The sequence below is a fragment of the Oncorhynchus nerka genome, unplaced genomic scaffold (assembly GCF_034236695.1).
Source record: "Oncorhynchus nerka isolate Pitt River unplaced genomic scaffold, Oner_Uvic_2.0 unplaced_scaffold_1363, whole genome shotgun sequence".
Classification (NCBI taxonomy): domain Eukaryota; kingdom Metazoa; phylum Chordata; class Actinopteri; order Salmoniformes; family Salmonidae; genus Oncorhynchus; species Oncorhynchus nerka.
Window position 1 is genome coordinate 10509 of NW_027039987.1, and position 20884 is coordinate 31392.

The window sequence follows — 20884 nt, forward strand, 5'->3', positions numbered from 1 at the left end:
TCTGTTGATAATTAGCACACATTCTTTGGGTCATCTCAATGCTCTGTTGATAATTAGCACATTCTTTGGGCCATCTCAAGGCTCTGTTGATAATTAGCACACATTCTTTGGGCCATCTCAAGGCTCTGTTGATAATTAGCACACATTCTTTGGGCCATCTCAAGGCTCTGTTGATAATTAGCACACATTCTTTGGGCCATCTCAAGGCTCTGTTGATAATTAGCACATTCTTTGGGCCATTCTTTAATTAGCACACATTCTGTCATCTCAAGGCTCTGTTGATAATTAGCACACATTCTTTGGGCCATCTCAAGGCTCTGTTGATAATTAGCACACATTCTTTGGGCCATCTCAAGGCTCTGTTGATAATTAGCACACATTCCTTTGGGTCATCTCAAGGCTCTGATAATTAGCACACATTCTTTTGGGTCATCTCAATGCTCTGTTGATAATTAGCACATTCTTTGGGCCATCTCAAGGCTCTGTTGATAATTAGCACACATTCTTTGGGCCATCTCAAGGCTCTGTTGATAATTAGCACACATTCTTTGGGTCATCTCAAGGCTCTGTTGATAATTAGCACACATTCTTTGGGCCATCTCAAGGCTCTGTTGATAATTAGCACATTCTTTGGGCCATCTCAAGGCTCTGTTGATAATTAGCACACATTCTTTGGGTCATCTCAAGGCTCTGTTGATAATTCTCTTCCAGCTCCTAAGGTCTAGTGTTGTCCATGGGGCTGACCTGGGATAGGCCAACCCTGGGTTTGTATTATTCTGTGTCAGAAGGGCATACCATCCTGAGGTGGAATACTTTATTGGTTTTTCTCCAAGCCTGGCGGAGTGGGGAATGCCGTGTCCCCACACTCCATATTCCATTCGGGGTGGGACTCTATCTAATGGGCCACTAGTAAATCCTGGATACTTATAGGTCCTATTTTTTGCATACGGCAAAATAATACCCTTCCTTCCTCCCAGTATTCTATTAGGAGGAGGACTTTCCAGGGTTTAGGTATAACACTATATCATTCAACCATTTAGCTTCAGGACTTGGTCCTGTAATTCGCCTCTGCGTGCTGCGCCTTACTCGGTACCTGGAGCTATTCCCTTTCAGACATAATATATTTAAGCCTCCTTGATCCCTATCTTGGGCCCTCTGTGTGTGTTAGGTTAATTTCTGTTTTGTCGCACGCCAGTGTGGTCGGGGAGGCCACTTCCCTTTAGCTCGCTCTAGGGTGCTAGTATTGTTTCCGACTGGTTCACGGGGTGTCGTTATTGCTGCACTTGCAGATGCCTCGTGGTCATGCTATTTTTGCTCATCCGAGGCCAACGCCTTGGTTTCGTCCTCCTAGGCCAGGCCGAGGTGTTGAAAGCAGTCGTTAAACTGTGGCACTCAACCCTTTCCCAAGGTGAACTGGTCGTACTTTGATCATAGATACATTTGATCTCCGTTATATTCTCTGCATCACCCAGCTGTCCCCTCCACTGGCCACCTTTATATGAATTCATATATTAGTCTGATTAACCAGTACTGGTCCTTTAGTTATATTTACTATATACCCTTGGAGTGTGTTACTGGTCACTGATTTCCACAACACCACTATGGTATCATTATGATCCCAGGTCACCCCACCTCTTTAAGGAATACCTAGGATAGGATAAAGTAATCCTTCTCACCCCCCCTTAAAAGACCTAGATGCACTATTGTAAAGTGGCTGTTCCACTGGATGTCATAAGGTGAAAGCACCAATTTGTAAGTCGCTCTGGATAAGAGCGTCTGCTAAATGACTTAAATGTAAATGTAATATTATATCTCTGTTTTAACTTGACTGAAGGGTGTCCTGGACACAGTGAGTCATTTGTTATGGTGCATTGTACGTACTGGTGTGCCCCATCTCTTTGTAAAATGCTCTATAGGTTGGTATAGAGTTGGCACATTTTTCTTGGAGTATCTCTAGTCCCTGTACTAATTCTCTCTCTTGTTTTTCATACACTATCCCTAGGTTTAGTCCTATTATTATGGCTAATATTATGGTGGAAAGGATACTTACCCACCAGCACCATCCCACCTTGCATTCCCTATGCCTGGTTCTATATTCTCCCAGCCTCATTTCCCTGTGGAAACAGAGGGAGACATTCTAGTTAGTTTTCTTTTCTTTCTTATTTATTTTTTACAAATGGTGGACCTAGTATGGCCTGTGTCCCTTTGTCTAGATGTGCCCTCTCCAGGGTCTTGTGTGTCTGAGGTTAGTTTTCTTTTTATTAGGTTAATCAACCTTCTGATATTTCCTTATGGATCAGGTAGAGCAGCTTCATGTCTACCTCTTCCCTCTCCAGGAGCTGCTTTCCTGTCCACCAACATGTGGCACGAGTATACACAGTCCAATTTGGTTTTGGGGTCCTGGGCAATGTATATTTACCAGCCCAATTTCACCATGTGCCTTTCTCTTTTGTCACCCCTGACGGGTTCTGTATCCTCTAAGGCCATAAGCTTGGAGACACAGCACATTGTCTTCTCGTTCCTCATTAACCTGCCCCAGTGATATTCTCTCACTGGCTTGGAGACACAGCACAGTGTCTTCTCGTTCCTCATTAACCTGCCCCAGTGATATTCTCTCACTGGCTTGGAGACACAGCACAGTGTCTTCTCGTTCCTCATTAACCTGCCCCAGTGATGTTCTCTCACTGGCTTGGAGACACAGCACAGTGTCTTCTCTTCCTCATTAACCTGCCCCAGTGATGTTCTCTCACTGGCTTGAGACACAGCACAGTGTCTTCTCTCGTTCCTCATTAACCTGCCCCAGTGATATTCTCTCACTGGCTTGGAGACACAGCACAGTGTCTTCTCGTTCCTCATTAACCTGCCCCAGTGATGTTCTCTCACTGGCTTGGAGACACAGCACAGTGTCTTCTCTTTCCTCATTAACCTGCCCCAGTGATGTTCTCTCACTGGCTTGGAGACACAGCACAGTGTCTTCTCGTTCCTCATTAACCTGCCCCAGTGATGTTCTCTCACTGGCTTGGAGACACAGCACAGTGTCTTCTCGTTCCTCATTAACCTGCCCCAGTGATGTTCTCTCACTGGCTTGGAGACACAGCACATTGTCTTCTCTTTCCTCATTAACCTGCCCCAGTGATATTCTCTCACTGGCTTGGAGACACAGCACAGTGTCCTCTCTTTCCTCATTAACCTACCCCAGTGATGTTCTCTCACTGGCTTACATGTTCCTTCCCACCAGCATCTTCTCATTAGCCCATGGTGGTCGTTTCTCTCATGGTTATTGTCTAATTCATATTCATCATCTTGTTCCCAGTCACGTCTGTTTGTCAACATCTGACTTAGGTAAGTCCTAGGGTTCCATAGGGAACATTTCCCGTCTACCCTCATCCAACATTCTGGTTCTCCTGGTTGTGTGCCATATCCTGGGACTGGGTCACCTTTCCTTTCCTCCGGCCACTGTTCACAATTTTTGTAGGTACTTATTCCTCCAGCCAATCTGAAGGGCCCTGCTTCCACAGGCCATAGGCCTTCCTCCCTTCTCACTGGAGTGAGTAGGCTACCTCTTAACAGGTCATTCCCCCCTCTCAGTTTCTGAGGTCTGCACTCCACACAATTCTTCTGGACCAACACACCTCTGTGTGTCCATACACATGTGCACTGCTTCGGCTCCCATCCTGATGTCACTTCCTGTGGCTATCTGCCTTATGCTCATCTTGGCCGGGCCTTCATACTGCACCTCCCCTGTGGGTTCTCCGCATACCTCACATGGGGCTATGTTCATATAACCTTTCTGTCCTGGATCTGTGCACCTGCTTTCGTGCCACACAGCCCTGGTATTCCCCCGAACTACCACTCCTGCTTTCGCCAGTTGTTCGTCTCTTAGATGAGTGGTTATCCATACTGCGTCATCCGAGCGTCTCACCTGTATTCCTGACCTGCAGGTCAACATGTGCAGCCACTCTGGATGAACTACTCTGGTGGACATACCTTTTTAAATTGTGCAACGTCTACCGTTATATCACCGTCTACTTTGATCGTGTTTGCACTGATCACGGCAATTACAGTGCCTTGCGAAAGTATTCGGCCCCCTTGAACTTTGCGACCTTTTGCCACATTTCAGGCTTCAAACATAAAGATATAAAACTGTATTTTTTTGTGAAGAATCAACAACAAGTGGGACACAATCATGAAGTGGAACGACATTTATTGGATATTTCAAACTTTTTTAACATTTCAAAAACTGAAAAATTGGGCGTGCAAAATTATTTTTATTACCTGGCGTCTTTTTCCGTGTTTGTTTAGTTTTTGGTTTTGTTGGGACTCTATTCCCCGTGTCAGCTCCTGGTCTTCATCCTAATCCAGTCTCCCACCTGTAACACACAAGGTAGAGGGGGAGGCTGCGCATGAGCTATTTCCACCACTGTGCTGATGTTGGGTAGTCCCATCAATTCTCTTGGGCTAGGCCCTGTGTCTGTTGGAGTTAAATTCATTTCCACACAGGCCTGTGCCAACTTAGGTCCCCAATCTTTCTCTGCCTTCCATAACCCCAGGGTCGTCTTTAATTTCAGTGTCTCAGCACAGCCATTGGCCTGTGGGGTGTAAGGGGAGTATATGTGCGACCCCATGGTCCACATACACCACTCCTCCACCTTCTTATTCTTATACTGTCTTCCATTATCGGTTCTAATGGATGGGAAAGGACCAGAGCAAAAGGGTTCAAGGTTAAGCATTTGCAACACTGGCACTGCATTGGATGAATTTGATGTGAGCACTATTGAGTATCCTGTAGCCATACACACCGCTTACTATAGCTTACCTGTGCCCTAAGGAGGTGGCCACCTTCATAGGACCCATAGTATCTAATGATATCTGCTTCCATGGTGTGTTGCATTTAATGTGTTGACCTGCTATCCTGCCTAGGTTACTAACCTTTTGTTCTTGGCATATGATGCATTTCTTGCATATTTCTAGTACTTCTTCTCTAGTATAGAAAATGCCCTCGTTTGTTAGCCTTTTCATGAATATTCGGGACCCCCAAGTGGCCCCAATCCTCATGGAGTGCTCTCAGTTTGTCTGTTTCTCGTTTTATAGAGAACTATTCTTCCCATTTGAACTAGTTAATCTACCTATTTATTGCCTAGTTGGTTAAAGTCTGCTTCTGCACTTACTGACTTGGCAGTGTGAGCCTTTTAATGACTTACCACTATGTCCATTTGATCCATTAACTCATGGATTTTCCTCCACTCACCCTCATATTGAATTGGCTTATTTTTGGTACCTCTGTACCCGTTATTCTGCCAAATCTTTTTATCTGAGGCCATAGCTCGCGCACAGTAATCACTGTCGGTCACTATTTCTATCCTTTTCAGGTTAGACCCTATACAGTGTAAAAGTGCCTCCAGCACTGCCATTACCTCTGCCTTTTGGGCTGTCCCTGTTATTGTTCGACTCTGTTTGGTCAGAGTATTTCCTGTAGCTTTATTTTTCACTATAAAGCCCCATCTGTTTTTTTCTTCTGACTTCTCGCTTCCATCCGTAAACACTGGGTTTTTCTTTTGGTGTTTTATGCTTCCTTTGCCTTGCTTTAGGAGGTTCATCTTCTTGTTCTCAACCTTTGTCTGCTAAAAAACAGTACTCCCTTGGTTCCTACTACATTTTTCCATTTGTCCCAGGTGGTGGTTGTCACCTCTAGCATTTCTTCATGTGGTTGTCTGCCCATAGCCTGTTTAGCTCCTGGTCTTTTATTATCATTTGTTGACCCTGAGTCAGTGATACTATCTTGTTCCAATATATTTCTAATAGGGCCATCTTGGCTCCTTCAGGCGTATATACCCCCTGCATACCACTGCTGGCTTGCTTCTGAAGCTAAGCAGGGTTGGTCCTGGTCAGTCCTTGGATGGGAGACCTGATGCTGCAGGAAGTGGTGTTGGAGGGCCAGTAGAGGTCACTCTTTCCTCTGGTCTAAAAAATATCCCAATGCCCCAGGGCAGTGATTGGGGACACTGCCCTGTGTAGGGTGCCGTCTTTCGGATGGGACGATAAACAGGTGTCCTGACTCTCTGAGGTCATTAAAGATCCCATGGCATTTATCATAATAGTAGGGGTGTTAACCCTGGTGTCCTGGCTAAATTCCCAATCTGGCCCTCAAACCATCACGGTCACCTAATAATCCCCAGTTTACAATTGGCTCATTCATCCTCCTCTCCCCTGTAACTATTCCCAGGTCGTTGTTGCAAATGAGAACGTGTTCTCAGTCAACTTACCTGGTAAAATAACGGATAAATAAAAAATAAATAAAAATAAAAATAAAATAATCACTGGTCCCTTTAAGTGTTTACTGTAGCACTTCACAGTTCTCTCCGATCCTTCATTGGCCACCCATATGAACCCGTCCCTATCTATGTCCTCCCCTTCTAATTTTACAAATATCCATAGGGGCAGATCGGGGTTTCTTGGCTCATTTAGTCTGGGCTACAGCTGCCATCTTTAAAAAAACTTTATCCATGATTCAGTCATTTTTCTGTTCAAATTATGGGCTCTTTCCCATATTGCTTATGTGACAGCTCTAGTTGGTCATTTCATCTAGTAATGCCTTTATAGCAATGCTTAGCTGCTCTGCTATAGCCCGGTATGTGGTTTCTAATATACCCTAGTTTACCTAGGCATTTCTGCATTTCATTCACTGTTTGTGGCTTCTCCATTCTCTGCACTTTTTCTAGGTATCCTTCACTCGCAGTTATTCCGTCGCTAATTGTGAATCCGAGAAAGCTGACTTCCTTCCTGCCTATCTGTCTTTTTGTCAGATTCAGTTTCCTGCCTGCAGTATTCAACTTGGTTAAGGCTACTTTTGTGTCTGGCTATTCAAAACCGGCCTTTTTCGCTTCCGCATCTGCTTCCTGTTGCCGCAGCTAATACTGACAGTACCAGATATGGTCTCTGTTTCCAAATATTGACTGACTGTCTCACTGTCTCCCTGTTTACACTAATGCATTTTATAGAACTCAACATTTCTATGTAGTAACCTATAAGAGAATTATATAGTTCAACTTAATTAACCCGATACTCTCAATGATCCTGGTTCACAACAGATGCCATATATTCTTTCAACTATTTGAAGACAAACCTTCCATTGATTAGATGGAGGCCAAAACGCTGCTAAACATAGCATATGTTTTCTGTACTAATGAAATCTCTCACTGTATTTTATCTAACAATAACCTGGGTTAATCTTAACTCAGTCTAATCAATAATTTTATATATGTTGCGTGGTATGGGATCCATTACCTACAGTACTTTATTATCCCTAAGAACTGCAACATATTTATTTTCATAATTAAATTTAATGCTTATAAAATCACTCCTTTTCTACCTTCATCTTTTTTTCTGCCCTGTTGACTTAAAATATATCCTAAATATACTTCCTGCATGGCTCTCAACATTACACTAGTGTCTCCTAGATTCGTTGGAGTCCCATCTTGTAGCAGGGCCATTGCCATGGGGTACCAGGGCTGTGCATAGAAGGCCACTTTGCCACAATACACACTCACATCCTCTGGCTGTAAGGGATTTCCTCTCTTCTTCCGAAGAGGACAGGCGAGAAGGATCGAGGACCAATATGGCGTGGTAAGTGTCCATGGTTCTTTTTAATAAGAAATACTCAACATGAACAACTGAATACAAAAAACAATAAACGTGGAATGAACGAAACCCAAAACAGTACCGTGAACAACAGACACGGAAACAAACACCCACAAACTCACAGTGAAACCCAGGCTACCTAAGTATGATTCTCAATCAGAGACAACTAATGACACCTGCCTCTGATTGAGAACCATACTAGGCCGAAACATAGAAATCCCCAAATCATAGAAAAACAAACAGACTGCCCACCCCAACTCACGCCCTGACCAACACTAAATAAAGACAAAACAAAGGTAATAAAGGTCAGAACGTGACAGTACCCCAAAGGTGCGGACTCCGGCCGCAAAACCTTAACCTATAGGGGAGGGTCTGGGTGGGCATCTGTCCGCGGTGGCGGCTCTGGCGCGGGACGTGGACCCCACTTCACCATCGTCTTAGTCCCCCTCATTGTCCGCTTCCGTGGCCTCCTAACTACGGCGACCCTTCTAAATTAACCCACTGGACAGAGGGGCAGCTCGGGACAGAGGGGCAGCTCGGGACAGAGGGGCAGCTCCGTACTGGCTGACGACTCTGGCAGATCCTGGCTGACTGGCGGCTCTGGCGGATCCTGGCTGACTGGCGGATCCTGGCTGACTGGCGGCTCTGGCGGCTCTTGGCAGCTCCTGGCTGACTGGCGACTCCTGGCTGACTAGCGGCACTGGCGGCTCCTTGCAGACTGGCGGCACTGGCGGCTCCTTGCAGACTGGCGGCACTGGCGGCTCCTTGCAGACTGGCGGCACTGGCAGCTCCTTGCAGACTGGCGGCTCCTTGCAGACTGGCGGCACTGGCGGCTCCTTGCAGACTGGCGGCACTGGCGGCGCTGGGCAGACTGGCGACTCTGATGGCGCTGGGCAGACGGGTAGCTCCGGCAGCGCCGGACAGGCGGGAGCACCTGTAGGGAGGAGACAGGGAGACCTCCAGGAGGCTTGGTGTTAGGAGGAGGCACCTGAAGGACCAGGCTGTGGGGGAGCACTGGAGCTCTGGTGCGCAGCCATGGCACCACTTCCCCAGGCTGGATAACTACTCTAGCCCGGACCCTCCAGAGTGCAGGCACAGGTTGAACGGGCTGTGGGTAAGCACGAGATCTAGTGCCTACTACACGCACCTCTCCCTTAGGATCCACTCCCACATTTGCCCGGCACGAGTGGAGCGCAGGCATAGGACGCACTGCACCCTCCCAGCGCCCCGGAGACACAGCACGCAGAGCCGGCGCCGGATACCCTGGCCTGAAACGGGCGATCGCGACCAGACACGCTGAGCAGGCACCATACGCCCTGGCTGGATGCCCACACTCGCATGACGCCTCGGGGCTGCCCTATAGCGCACCGGGCTATGGGCACGTACTGGCGACACCGTGCGCTTAACCGCATAACACGGTGCCTGGACCAGTAACGCGCTGCTTATCATAAGCACGAGGAGTGAGCTCAGGTCTGCTACCTGGCTTAGCCCCACCCCCCGTGTGCCCCCACCCCTCGTGTGCCTCCCCCAAAACATTTTGGGGCTGCCTCTCGTACCTGTCCCGCTGCCGTGCTGCCTCCTCATATCGCGCGCTCAGCGCTGCCTCCAGCTCTGCTTTGGGGCGATATTCCCCAGCCTGTGCCCAGGGTCCCTCTCCGTTCAGTATCTCCTCCCATGTCCAGGAGTCCTGTGATGCTGGCCGCTGTTGTTGCTGCTATATATATATAATACACCTATATAATATATAATATATATATATATAATACACCTATATAATACACTATATAATACACTATTTAATACACCTATATAATACACCTATATAATATCATTAACCTATATAGCACACTATATAATACACTAGATAATACACTCTGTAATACACCTATATAATACACTATATAATACACCTATAGAATACACTATAGAATACACCTATATAATATCATTAACCTATATAGCACACTATATAATACACTAGATAATACACTCTGTAATACACCTATATAATACACTATACAATACATCTATATAATACACTATAAAACACCTGTATAATACTCTATATAATTAACCTATATAGCACACAATATAATACAATATATAATACACCTATATAACAAACCTATATAGCACACTATGTAATACACCTTTATAATACACCTACATTATCCACTATATAATACACTATATAATATACTATATAATACACTGTATAATACACTATATAATACACCTATATACTACACCTATATACTACACTATATAATACACCTATATACTACACCTATATACTACACTATATAATACACTGTATAATACACTATATAATACACTATATAATACACTATATAATACACTATTACATAATACACTATATAATACACTGTATAATACACTATATAATACACTATATAATACACTATATAATACACTACATAATACACTATATAATACACTATATAATACACTATATAATACACTGTATAATACACTATATAATACACTATATAATACACTATATAATACACTATATAATACACTATATAATACACTATATAATACACTATATAATACACTATATAATACACTACATAATACACTATATAATACACTATATAATACACTGTATAATACACTATATAATACACTATATAATACACTACATAATACACTATATAATACACTATATAATACACTATATAATACACTGTATAATACACTATATAATACACTATATAATACACTGTATAATACACTATATAATACACCTATATACTACACCTATATACTACACTATATAATACACCTATATAATACACTATAGAATACACTATATAATACACCTATATACTACACTATATAATACACCTATATAATACACTATATAACACACTATATAATACACCTATACAATACACTATATACTACACTATAGAATACACCTATAGAATACACTATATAACACACTATATAATACACCTATACAATACACTATAGAATACACTATAGAATACACTATATAACACACTATATAATATACCTATATAATACACCTACATTATCCACTATATAATACACCTATATAATACACTATATAACACACTATATAATACACCTATACAATACACTATAGAATACACTATATAATACACTATAGAATACACCTATATAATACACTATATAACACACTATAGAATACACCTGTATAATATACCTATATAATATACCTATAGAATACACCTATATAACACACTATATAATACACCTATACAATACACTATAGAATACACTATATAATACACTATAGAATACACCTATAGAATACACTATATAACACACTATATAATACACCTATAGAATACACTATAGAATACACTATATACTACACTATAGAATACACCTATATAATACACTATATAACACACTATAGAATACACCTGTATAATACACCTATATAATACACTATAGAATACACTATAGAATACACCTATATAGTAGATTATATAATACACCTATATAAAACACCAATGTAATAGACAGTTCTGTGAACAAGTATTTTTATGTTTTTGTATATTTCCAACACTGAATGTTTCTAGATCTTCACCCAAAACCTAACATTAGATGAAAGGAACCTGAGGGAACAAATAACACAACATTTTGATAATTATTTCGTTTTATAAACAAAGTTATGCAACACCCAATGCCCCTGTGTGAAAAAGTAATTGGCCCCTTAAGCTCAATAACTGGTTGTGCCACCTTTAGTAATGACCAAACACTTCCTGCAGTTGTTGATCAGCCTCCTGTGGTTTATTATTCCCCTTCGGCCTGTACAAGTATTGAAAAGAACAACACATTCAGATCTTTCACCCACAAATAGAGAATACACCGTCAATAGATTCATCGCCTGTGGATTCTAACAATGTAGTGCATCTACTGTCTTGCAAAACACACAGACAACTACGGTTACGCATCAACGAGCATCACAGTGCCAATCCTCTAGAAAGGACCTGAAATCACCAGACACTTTCATGAGGCTAATCATACTGTGACTGATCTTAAGTTCTGTGTCATTGACCATGTTTTCTCAAACCGCAGATGGTACGGATGAGTTCCTTCTCCAGATGGTACGGATGAGTTCCTTCTCCAGATGGTACGGATGAGTTCCTTCTCCAGATGGTACGGATGAGTTCCTTCTCCAGATGGTACGGATGAGTGCCTTCTCCAGATGGTACGGATGAGTTCCTTCTCCAGATGGTACGGATGAGTTCCTTCTCCAGATGGTACAGATGAGTGCCTTCTCCAGATGGTACGGATGAGTTCCTTCTCCAGATGGTACGGATGAGTTCCTTCTCCAGATGGTACGGATGAGTTCCTTCTCCAGATGGTACGGATGAGTTCCTTCTCCAGATGGTACGGATGAGTTCCTTTTCCAGATGGTACGGATGAGTGCCTTCTCCAGATGGTACGGATGAGTTCCTTCTCCAGATGGTACGGATGAGTTCCTTCTCCAGATGGTACGGATGAGTTCCTTCTCCAGATGGTACGGATGAGTTCCTTCTCCAGATGGCACGGATGAGTTCCTTTTCCAGATGGTACGGATGAGTTCCTTCTCCAGATGGTACGGATGAGTGCCTTCTCCAGATGGTACAGATGAGTGCCTTCTCCAGATGGTACGGATGGCTCTTCCACTTAAAAACTCTACTCCCCCAAGGGGTTAATGAGGAATTGGACTTTGTATGTTTCTTGTAGTGTTGTCCACACACATCAGCAGTCCCTTACACTTTAACATTTTGTGTTATGTCTTGTCATGGTTTTGAGTGTGAGTACTTTTTGAGCTCTCTCCCACGCACCAGCCGCCTTTCATTCTAGCCTGAGCGCTAACCCTCGTACAGGCTTTCTACGGCCGTCTTTCATTCTAGCCTGAGCGCTAACCCTCGTACAGGCTTTCTACGGCCGTCTTTCATTTTAGCCTGAGAGCTAACCCTCAAAATCTCAGGGCCACCTTACCTTCCAGGGCCACCTTACCTTCCAGGGCCACCTTACCTTCCAGGGCCACCTTACCTTCCAGGGCCAGCTTACCTTCCAGGGCCACCTTACCTTCCAGGGCCACCTTACCTTCCAGGGCCAGCTTACCTTCCAGGGCCAGCTTACCTTCCAGGGCCACCTTACCTTCCAGGGCCACCTTACCTTCCAGGGCCACCTTACCTTCCAGGGCCTGCTTACCTTCCTACAGGCTTTCTACGGCCGTCTTTCATTTTAGCCTGAGAGCTAACCCTCGTACTGGCTTTCTACGGCCGCCTTTCATTCTAGCCTGAGCACTAACCCTCGTACTGGCTTTCTACGGCCGCCTTTCATTCTAGCCTGAGCACTAACCCTCGTACTGGCTTTCTACGGCCGCCTTTCATTCTAGCCTGAGCACTAACCCTCGTACTGGCTTTCTACGGCCGCCTTTCATTCTAGCCTGAGCACTAACCCTCGTACTGGCTTTCTACGGCAGTCTTTCATTCTAGCCTGAGCGCTGGCTTTCTACTACTGCCTTATTACACAGTCATACCAGTTAATGTCTGACACACAGGACATCTGAAGTTCCATTTCAACACAGTAGAAATGAATGTTTTTTCAGACCCTGTATTTATCAACATATTACGTAAGTGTTTCAGCCTGCCCATGGCCAGAAAACAGGAACCCCTCAGGGCTGTACATAAATCAATCGGTCTCTTGAGTTGGACTACCAAGGGCATTTCTACACGTAACACAGTACTGCGCCAGAGAACTGAAGGTAGGTTATAAACTATGATTCATAGATTCTACACTCAACACAGTACTGTGCCAGAGAACTGAAGGTAGGTTATAAACTATGATTCATAGATTCTACACGTAACACAGTACTGTGCCAGAGAACTGAAGGTAGGTTATAAACTAGAATTGATATGAATATCTGTAGACATAATAGCAGAACTAATTGTTAAAATGTTATATTGGCTGAACCAATTATGTTTTATTTAAAAAACAGAAAACACCATCGTTCAATATTTACATGTACATGTTTATTTTTTTAATTAAAAAAAAAATAAAATTGTACCAATTTGTGAATATTTCACCCATTATGTTGTTGTTGATTTGATCCCAGTCATTGAAGTCCATACCTCATGGAGGCTGTCTCCAGCGGTCCACACCGAGAGCCTCAGGATGCCTGTGAGTCCAGAGTTAATAATCACAGTTCAACTACACTTTTTTACACTTTTTGTTTTTGATTATTTGTTATGGAAATAACTGCTTTTTGTTTTTTTTGATTATTATCAAATAAATGTGGCCAAAATGAACTACTTTTATTGGAAATACTTGAAATTATTTTCAAATAATTTCCTCGAAGTCGTCTACAATTTGAAAATATTTCCAAATACATTATTTTAAATACTCCTAGGACCTGGGTTCAAATGCATGGGGGTATTTATTTTTGTATTTGAAAATAATCTGAGTATTTGAGTATTATCAAATACATCCCAATACTTCCCAAATACATTCCAATATTCAACTGCTTTTATTTTCAAGTAGAAAATATCTGATTACTTAATTTAAAATGTATGTGAAAGAAATGGAAACAATTTAAATAGTATTTGAACCCAGGTCAGTGTATTAATTATTTACCATTTTATATGTTTCATGTAATTGTTTTCAAAACCGACTGCTAATATTATTTATCTGGGGTCGAGGGGTCGAGGGTCGAGGGGTCGAGGGGTCTTAGGCCCAGTTCACTGTGTGTAACCTGATTTGACGCATTCAAATGAGAAGTAAGAGCAACCAGGTGTTGAATGTACATGGTTGGACCAAGGAGCCACCTTACCTTCCAGGGCCACCCTTACCTTCCAGGGCCTACCTTACCTTCCAGGGCCTACCTTACCTTCCAGGGCCACCTTACCTTCCAGGGCCACCTTACCTTCCAGGGCCAGCTTACCTTCCAGGGCCACCTTACCTTCCAGGGCCTACTTACCTTCCAGGGCCACCTTACCTTCCAGGGCCAGCTTACCTTCCAGGGCCACCTTACTTTCCAGGGTCACCTTACCTTCCAGGGCCACCTTACCTTCCAGGGCCACCTTACCTTCCAGGGCCTACTTACCTTCCAGGGCCACCTTACCTTCCAGGGCCACCTTACCTTCCAGGGCCACCTTACCTTCCAGGGCCACCTTACTTTCCAGGGTCACCTTACCTTCCAGGGCCACCTTACCTTCCAGGGCCACCTTACCTTCCAGGGCCTACTTACCTTCCAGGGCCACCTTACCTTCCAGGGCCACCTTACCTTCCAGGGCCACCTTACTTTCCAGGGTCACCTTACCTTCCAGGGCCACCTTACCTTCCAGGGCCACCTTACCTTCCAGGGCCTACTTACCTTCCAGGGCCACCTTACCTTCCAGGGCCAGCTTACCTTCCAGGGCCACCTTACCTTCCAGGGCCTACTTACCTTCCAGGGCCACCTTACCTTCCAGGGCCTACTTACCTTCCAGGGCCTACTTACCTTCCAGGGCCACCTTACCTTCCAGGGCCTACTTACCTTCCAGGGCCACCTTACCTTCCAGGGCCACCTTACCTTCCAGGGCCACTTTACCTTCCAGGGCCTACTTACCTTCCAGGGCCACCTTACCTTCCAGGGCCAGCTTACCTTCCAGGGCCACCTTACCTTCCAGGGCCTACTTACCTTCCAGGGCCACCTTACCTTCCAGGGCCAGCTTACCTTCCAGGGCCACCTTACCTTCCAGGGCCACCTTACCTTCCAGGGCCAGCTTACCTTCCAGGGCCACCTTACCTTCCAGGGCCACCTTACCTTCCAGGGCCACCTTACCTTCCAGGGCCACTTTACCTTCCAGGGCCAGCTTACCTTCCAGGGCCACCTTACCTTCCAGGGCCTACTTACCTTCCAGGGCCACCTTACCTTCCAGGCCACTTTACCTTCCAGGGCCACCTTACCTTCCAGGGCCTACTTACCTTCCAGGGCCACCTCACCTTCCAGGGCCAGCTTACCTTCCAGGGCCTACTTACCTTCCAGGGCCAGCTTACCTTCCAGGGCCACCTTACCTTCCAGGGCCAGCTTACCTTCCAGGGCCAGCTTACCTTCCAGGGTCACCTTACCTTCCAGGGCCACCTTACCTTCCAGGGCCACCTTACCTTCCAGGGCCACCTTACCTTCCAGGGCCACCTTACCTTCCAGGGCCAGCTTACCTTCCAGGGCCAGCTTACCTTCCAGGGTCACCTTACCTTCCAGGGCCACCTTACCTTCCAGGGCCACCTTACCTTCCAGGGCCACCTTACCTTCCAGGGCCAGCTCCTTCTTGACCACTGGGTCGGCCAGTCAAAGTGGGTTATTATTTGTTCAGATAGTGACGAAACAGGAAAACTAAGTGTCACAGAACTCGTCTGAAGGTAACCAATACAAATGAAGGGGAGGTTTTGTGCCAACAAAAACAAGGACTTAAATACAGTTGAAGTCGGAAGTTTACATACACTTAGGGTTCGAGTTATTAAAACTCGTTTTTCAACCACTCCACAAATGATCTTGTTAACAAACTATAGTTTCGGCAAGTCGGTTAGGACATCTACTTTCTGCATGACACAAGTCATTTTCCCAATAGTTGTTTACAGACAGATTATTTCACTTATAATTCACTGTATCACAATTCCAGTGGGTCAGAAGTTTACATACACTAAGTTGACTGCCTTTAAACAGCTTGGAAAATTCCAGAAAATGATGTCATGGCTTTAGAAGTTTCAGATGGGCTAATTTCAATAATTTGAGTCAATTGGAGTAGTACCTGTGGATGTATTTCAAGGTCTACCTTCAAACTCAGTGCCTCTTTGCTTGACATCATTGGAAAATCGAAAGAAATCAGCCAAGACCTTTTTTGTAGATTTCCACAGGTCTGGTTCATCTTTGGGAGCAATGTCCAAACGCCTGAAGGGACCACGTTCATCTGTACAAACAATAGTACGCAAGTATAAACACCATGGGACCATGCAGCCGTCATACTGCTCAGGAAGGAAACGCGTTCTGTCTCCTAAAGATAAACGTACTTTCGTGCGAAAAGTGCAAATCAATCCCAGAACAACAGCAAAGGACCTTGTGGTGATGCTGGAGGAAACAGGTACAAAAGTATCTATATCCACAGTAAAACAAGTCCTATATCGACATAACCTGAAAGGCCGCTCAACAAGGAAGAAGCCACTGCTCCAAAACCGCCATAAAGATGCCAGACTACGGTTTGCAACTGCACATGGGGACAAAGATCATACCTTTTGGAGAAATGTCCTCTGGTCTGAAAAAAATATAACTGTTTGGCCATAATGACCATCGTTATGTTTGGAGGAAAAAGGGGGAGGCTTGCAAGCCGAAGAACACCATCCCAACCATGAAGCACGGGGGTGGCAGCATCATGTTGTGTTTGTGCTTTGCTGCAGGAGGGACTGGTGCACTTCACAAAATAGATGGCATCACGAGGTAGGAAAATTATGTGGATATATTGAAGCAACATCTCAAGACATCAGTCAGGAAGTTAAAGCTTGGTCACAACAGGGTCTTCCAAATGGACAATGACCCCAAGCATACTTCCAAAGTTGTAACAAAATGGCTGAAGGACAATGAAGTCAAGGTATTGGAGTGACCATCACAAAGCCCTGACCTCAATCCTATGGAAGATTTGTGGGCAGAACTGAAAAAGTGTGTGCGAGCAAGGAGGTCTACAAACCTGACTCAGTTACACCATGGGCCAAAATTCACCCAACTTATTGTGGGAAGCTTGTGGAAGGCTACCCGACACGTTTGACCCAAGTTAAACAATTTGAAGGCAATGCTACCAAATAATAACTGAGTGTAAGTAAACTTCTGACCCACTGGGAATGTGATGAAAGAAATACAACTTTAAATAAAATCATTCTCTCTACTATTATTCTGACATTTCACATTCTTAAAATAAACTGGTGATCCTAACTGACCAAAAGACAGGGAATTTTTACTAGGATGAAATGTCAGGAATTGTGTAAAAACTGAGTAAAATGTAAAATGTCAGGAGTGTAAAAACTGAGTTTAAATGTAAAATGTCAGGAGTGTAAAAACTGAGTTTAAATGTAAAATGTCAGGAGTTTAAAAACTGAGTTTAAATGTAAAATGTCAGGAGTGTAAAAACTGAGTAAAATGTAAAATGTCAGGAGTTGTGTAAAAACTGAGTTTAAATGTATTAGGCTGAGGTGTAAAACTTCCCGACTTCAGCTGCATGTGTCCAAAAAAAACACAAACAACCTCCGAGATATAGCACAGACACATCAAAACCTCGTTTCATATTATATATCCAAGATTCAGTGCTGCCGCCACCTGGGGCATGGAGTGTGGAAGTATATCCTGGTAGAGTGTGTTACCCCCCCCCCCCCCAACACCCCCAATGTGTTAAGTCTTATCATAATATAACATCTAATCAAAAGACCAGGATGTATATTTTTTTGTTTTTTTTGTTTTGAATCCATAGATCATCTTTTACAGGAAGACTTTCTTCCCTGTTGACGTTCCAATGGGGTGTATATTCCAAACCTTCCCCGGCGAACAAGTTAGAGGTCTTCATCCTCTTCTGTTTCTGTCTCGTCATCGGTGCAGCGATAGGAGGTCTTCTACACGTCTGGATGGTCTACAGTCTGAACTACCAGCCCTTTACCTCAATGGTGGTGTCCAGTACCTGGGGCTGTATAGTAGTCCTGCTGTTGCTCCTCCTCCACCCCGTCCGCTGTGTCCTCTCTATGTCAGTGCCCTCCCTGGGAACCAAACAGGTAGAGTTGTCATTAGGGTTTCTCATTAGGGTTTCATTGGGGTTTCACATTAGGGTTTCATATTAGGGTTTAATTAGGGTTTCATTGGGGTTTCACATGAGGGTTTCATTAGGGTTTCATATTAGGGTTTAATTAAGGTTTCACATTAGGGTTTCATTAGGGTTTCATATTAGGGTTTAATTAGGGTTTCATTGGGGTTTCACATTAGGGTTTCATTAGGGTTTCATATTAGGGTTTAATTAGGGTTTCACATTAGGGTTTCACATTAGGGTTTAATTAGGGTTTAATTAGGGTTTCACATTAGGGTTTCACATTAGGGTTTCACATTAGGGTGTCACATTAGGGTCTCATTAGGGTTTCATTAGGGTTTCACATTAGGGTTTCATATTAGGGTTTCACATTAGGGTTTCATTACGGTTTCACATTAGGGTTTCACATTAGGGTTTAATTAGGGTTTAATTAGGGTTTCACATTAGGGTTTCATATTAGGGTTTCACATTAGGGTTTCAAATTAGGGTTTCACATTAGGGTTTCATTAGGGTTTCATATTAGGGTTTAATTAGGGTTTCACATTAGGGTTTCATTAGGGTTTCATATTAGGGTTTAATTAGGGTTTCATTGGGGTTTCACATTAGGGTTTCATTAGGGTTTCATATTAGGGTTTAATTAGGGTTTCACATTAGGGTTTCACATTAGGGTTTAATTAGGGTTTAATTAGGGTTTCACATTAGGGTGTCACATTAGGGTCTCATTAGGGTTTCATTAGGGTTTCACATTAGGGTTTCATATTAGGGTTTCACATTAGGGTTTCATTAGGGTTTCACATTAGGGTATCATATTAGGGTTTAATTAGGGTTTAATTAGGGTTTCACATTAGGGTTTCATATTAGGGTTTCACATTAGGGTTTCAAATTAGGGTTTCACATTAGGGTTTCATTAGGGTTTCATATTAGGGTTTAATTAGGGTTTCACATTAGGGTTTCATTAGGGTTTCATATTAGGGTTTAATTAGGGTTTCATTGGGGTTTCACATTAGGGTTTCATTAGGGTTTCATATTAGGGTTTAATTAGGGTTTCACATTAGGGTTTCACATTAGGGTTTAATTAGGGTTTAATTAGGGTTTCACATTAGGGTTTCACATTAGGGTTTCACATTAGGGTTTCACATTAGGGTGTCACATTAGGGTTTCATTAGGGTTTCATTAGGGTTTCACATTAGGGTTTCATATTAGGGTTTCACATTAGGGTTTCATTAGGGTTTCACATTAGGGTTTCATATTAGGGTTTAATTAGGGTTTAATTAGGGTTTCACATTAGGGTTTCATTAGGGTTTCACATTAGGGTTTAATTAAGGTTTCATTAGGGTTTCATTAGGGTTTCACATTAGGGTTTAATTAGGGTTTCATTAGGGTTTCATTAGGGTTTCACATTAGGGTTTCATTAGGGTTTCACATTAGGGTTTCATTAGGGTTTCACATTAGGGTCTCACATTAGGGTTTCACATTAGGGTTTCTCATTAGGGTTTCATTAGGGTTTCACATTAGGGTTTCTCATTAGGGTTTCATTAGGGTTTCACATTAGGGTTTCACATTCGGGTTTAATTAGGGTTTAATTAGGGTTTCACATTATGGTTTCACATTAGGCTTTCTTTAGGGTTTCACATTAGGGTTTCACATTAAGGTTTCACATTAGGGTTTCATATTAGGGTTTCTCATTAGGGTTTCATATTAGGGTTTCACATTTCATTGCAAAAAAATAAAGAAAGTACGAAGCAGAGTAAACTCTTTAGTCCTTTAAGAACCTGCTTTATGTCAAACACTTGGAAAATAAAACATGTGGCTCATAACAGAACAACATAAGCGAAGGACGACAAGGAAAAGCTCAAACGAAACGTATTCAACCCACTGGGTCATACAGCTGCAAATATTTATTTTGCACATGATCAAACAGGCATTTATATGTCAAGATGAGATTAGGGGTGTAATTTCTCAGAACTGTTATCTGTTGCCCGATATACTGCCTAAATTTTGCGGTGTTGTCTTCGCGGTCATGTACTCTGTTCCCCTTTTCTCTCACAGTAACTTGAGGTCAGTAACTTTACACACACCTAGTTCCTCTTTACCCCTAACATATACATTCCTTATACACGTGAATTAATCAATACATTCTAGTATGGTAACATGAATAAGTACATTTCAAGCTAGAATCCAACAGTTTCTAATGGTAGGACTGTCTTCATCAGGACTCTGTGATAGACTAGTAGTGTTTCTAATGGTAGGACTGTCTTCATCAGGACTCTGTGATAGACTAGTAGTGTTTCTAATGGTAGGACTGTCTTCATCAGGACTCTGTGATAGACTAGTAGTGTTTCTGATAGGAGGACTGTCTTCATCAGGACTCTGTGATAGACTAGTAGTGTTTCTAATGGTAGGACTGTCTT

At 43.2% G+C, this 20884-nt stretch overlaps 1 protein-coding gene across 1 annotated transcript in view; it reads left to right on the forward strand.

Annotated features, from left to right (window-relative positions):
- Nucleotides 1-1302: 1302 nt before the first annotated feature.
- The window catches only part of LOC135568880 (osteoclast stimulatory transmembrane protein-like), a 35886-nt gene continuing 16304 nt past the window's right edge, over nucleotides 1303-20884 (forward strand). Inside the window, exons 1-6 of the mRNA XM_065015655.1 lie at nucleotides 1303-1408; nucleotides 8797-9020; nucleotides 11737-11765; nucleotides 13378-13420; nucleotides 13772-13836; nucleotides 18150-18444. Of these exons, the coding sequence (XP_064871727.1) occupies nucleotides 1303-1408; nucleotides 8797-9020; nucleotides 11737-11765; nucleotides 13378-13420; nucleotides 13772-13836; nucleotides 18150-18444 (762 nt within the window). The remainder of the gene's footprint in view (nucleotides 1409-8796; nucleotides 9021-11736; nucleotides 11766-13377; nucleotides 13421-13771; nucleotides 13837-18149; nucleotides 18445-20884) is intronic.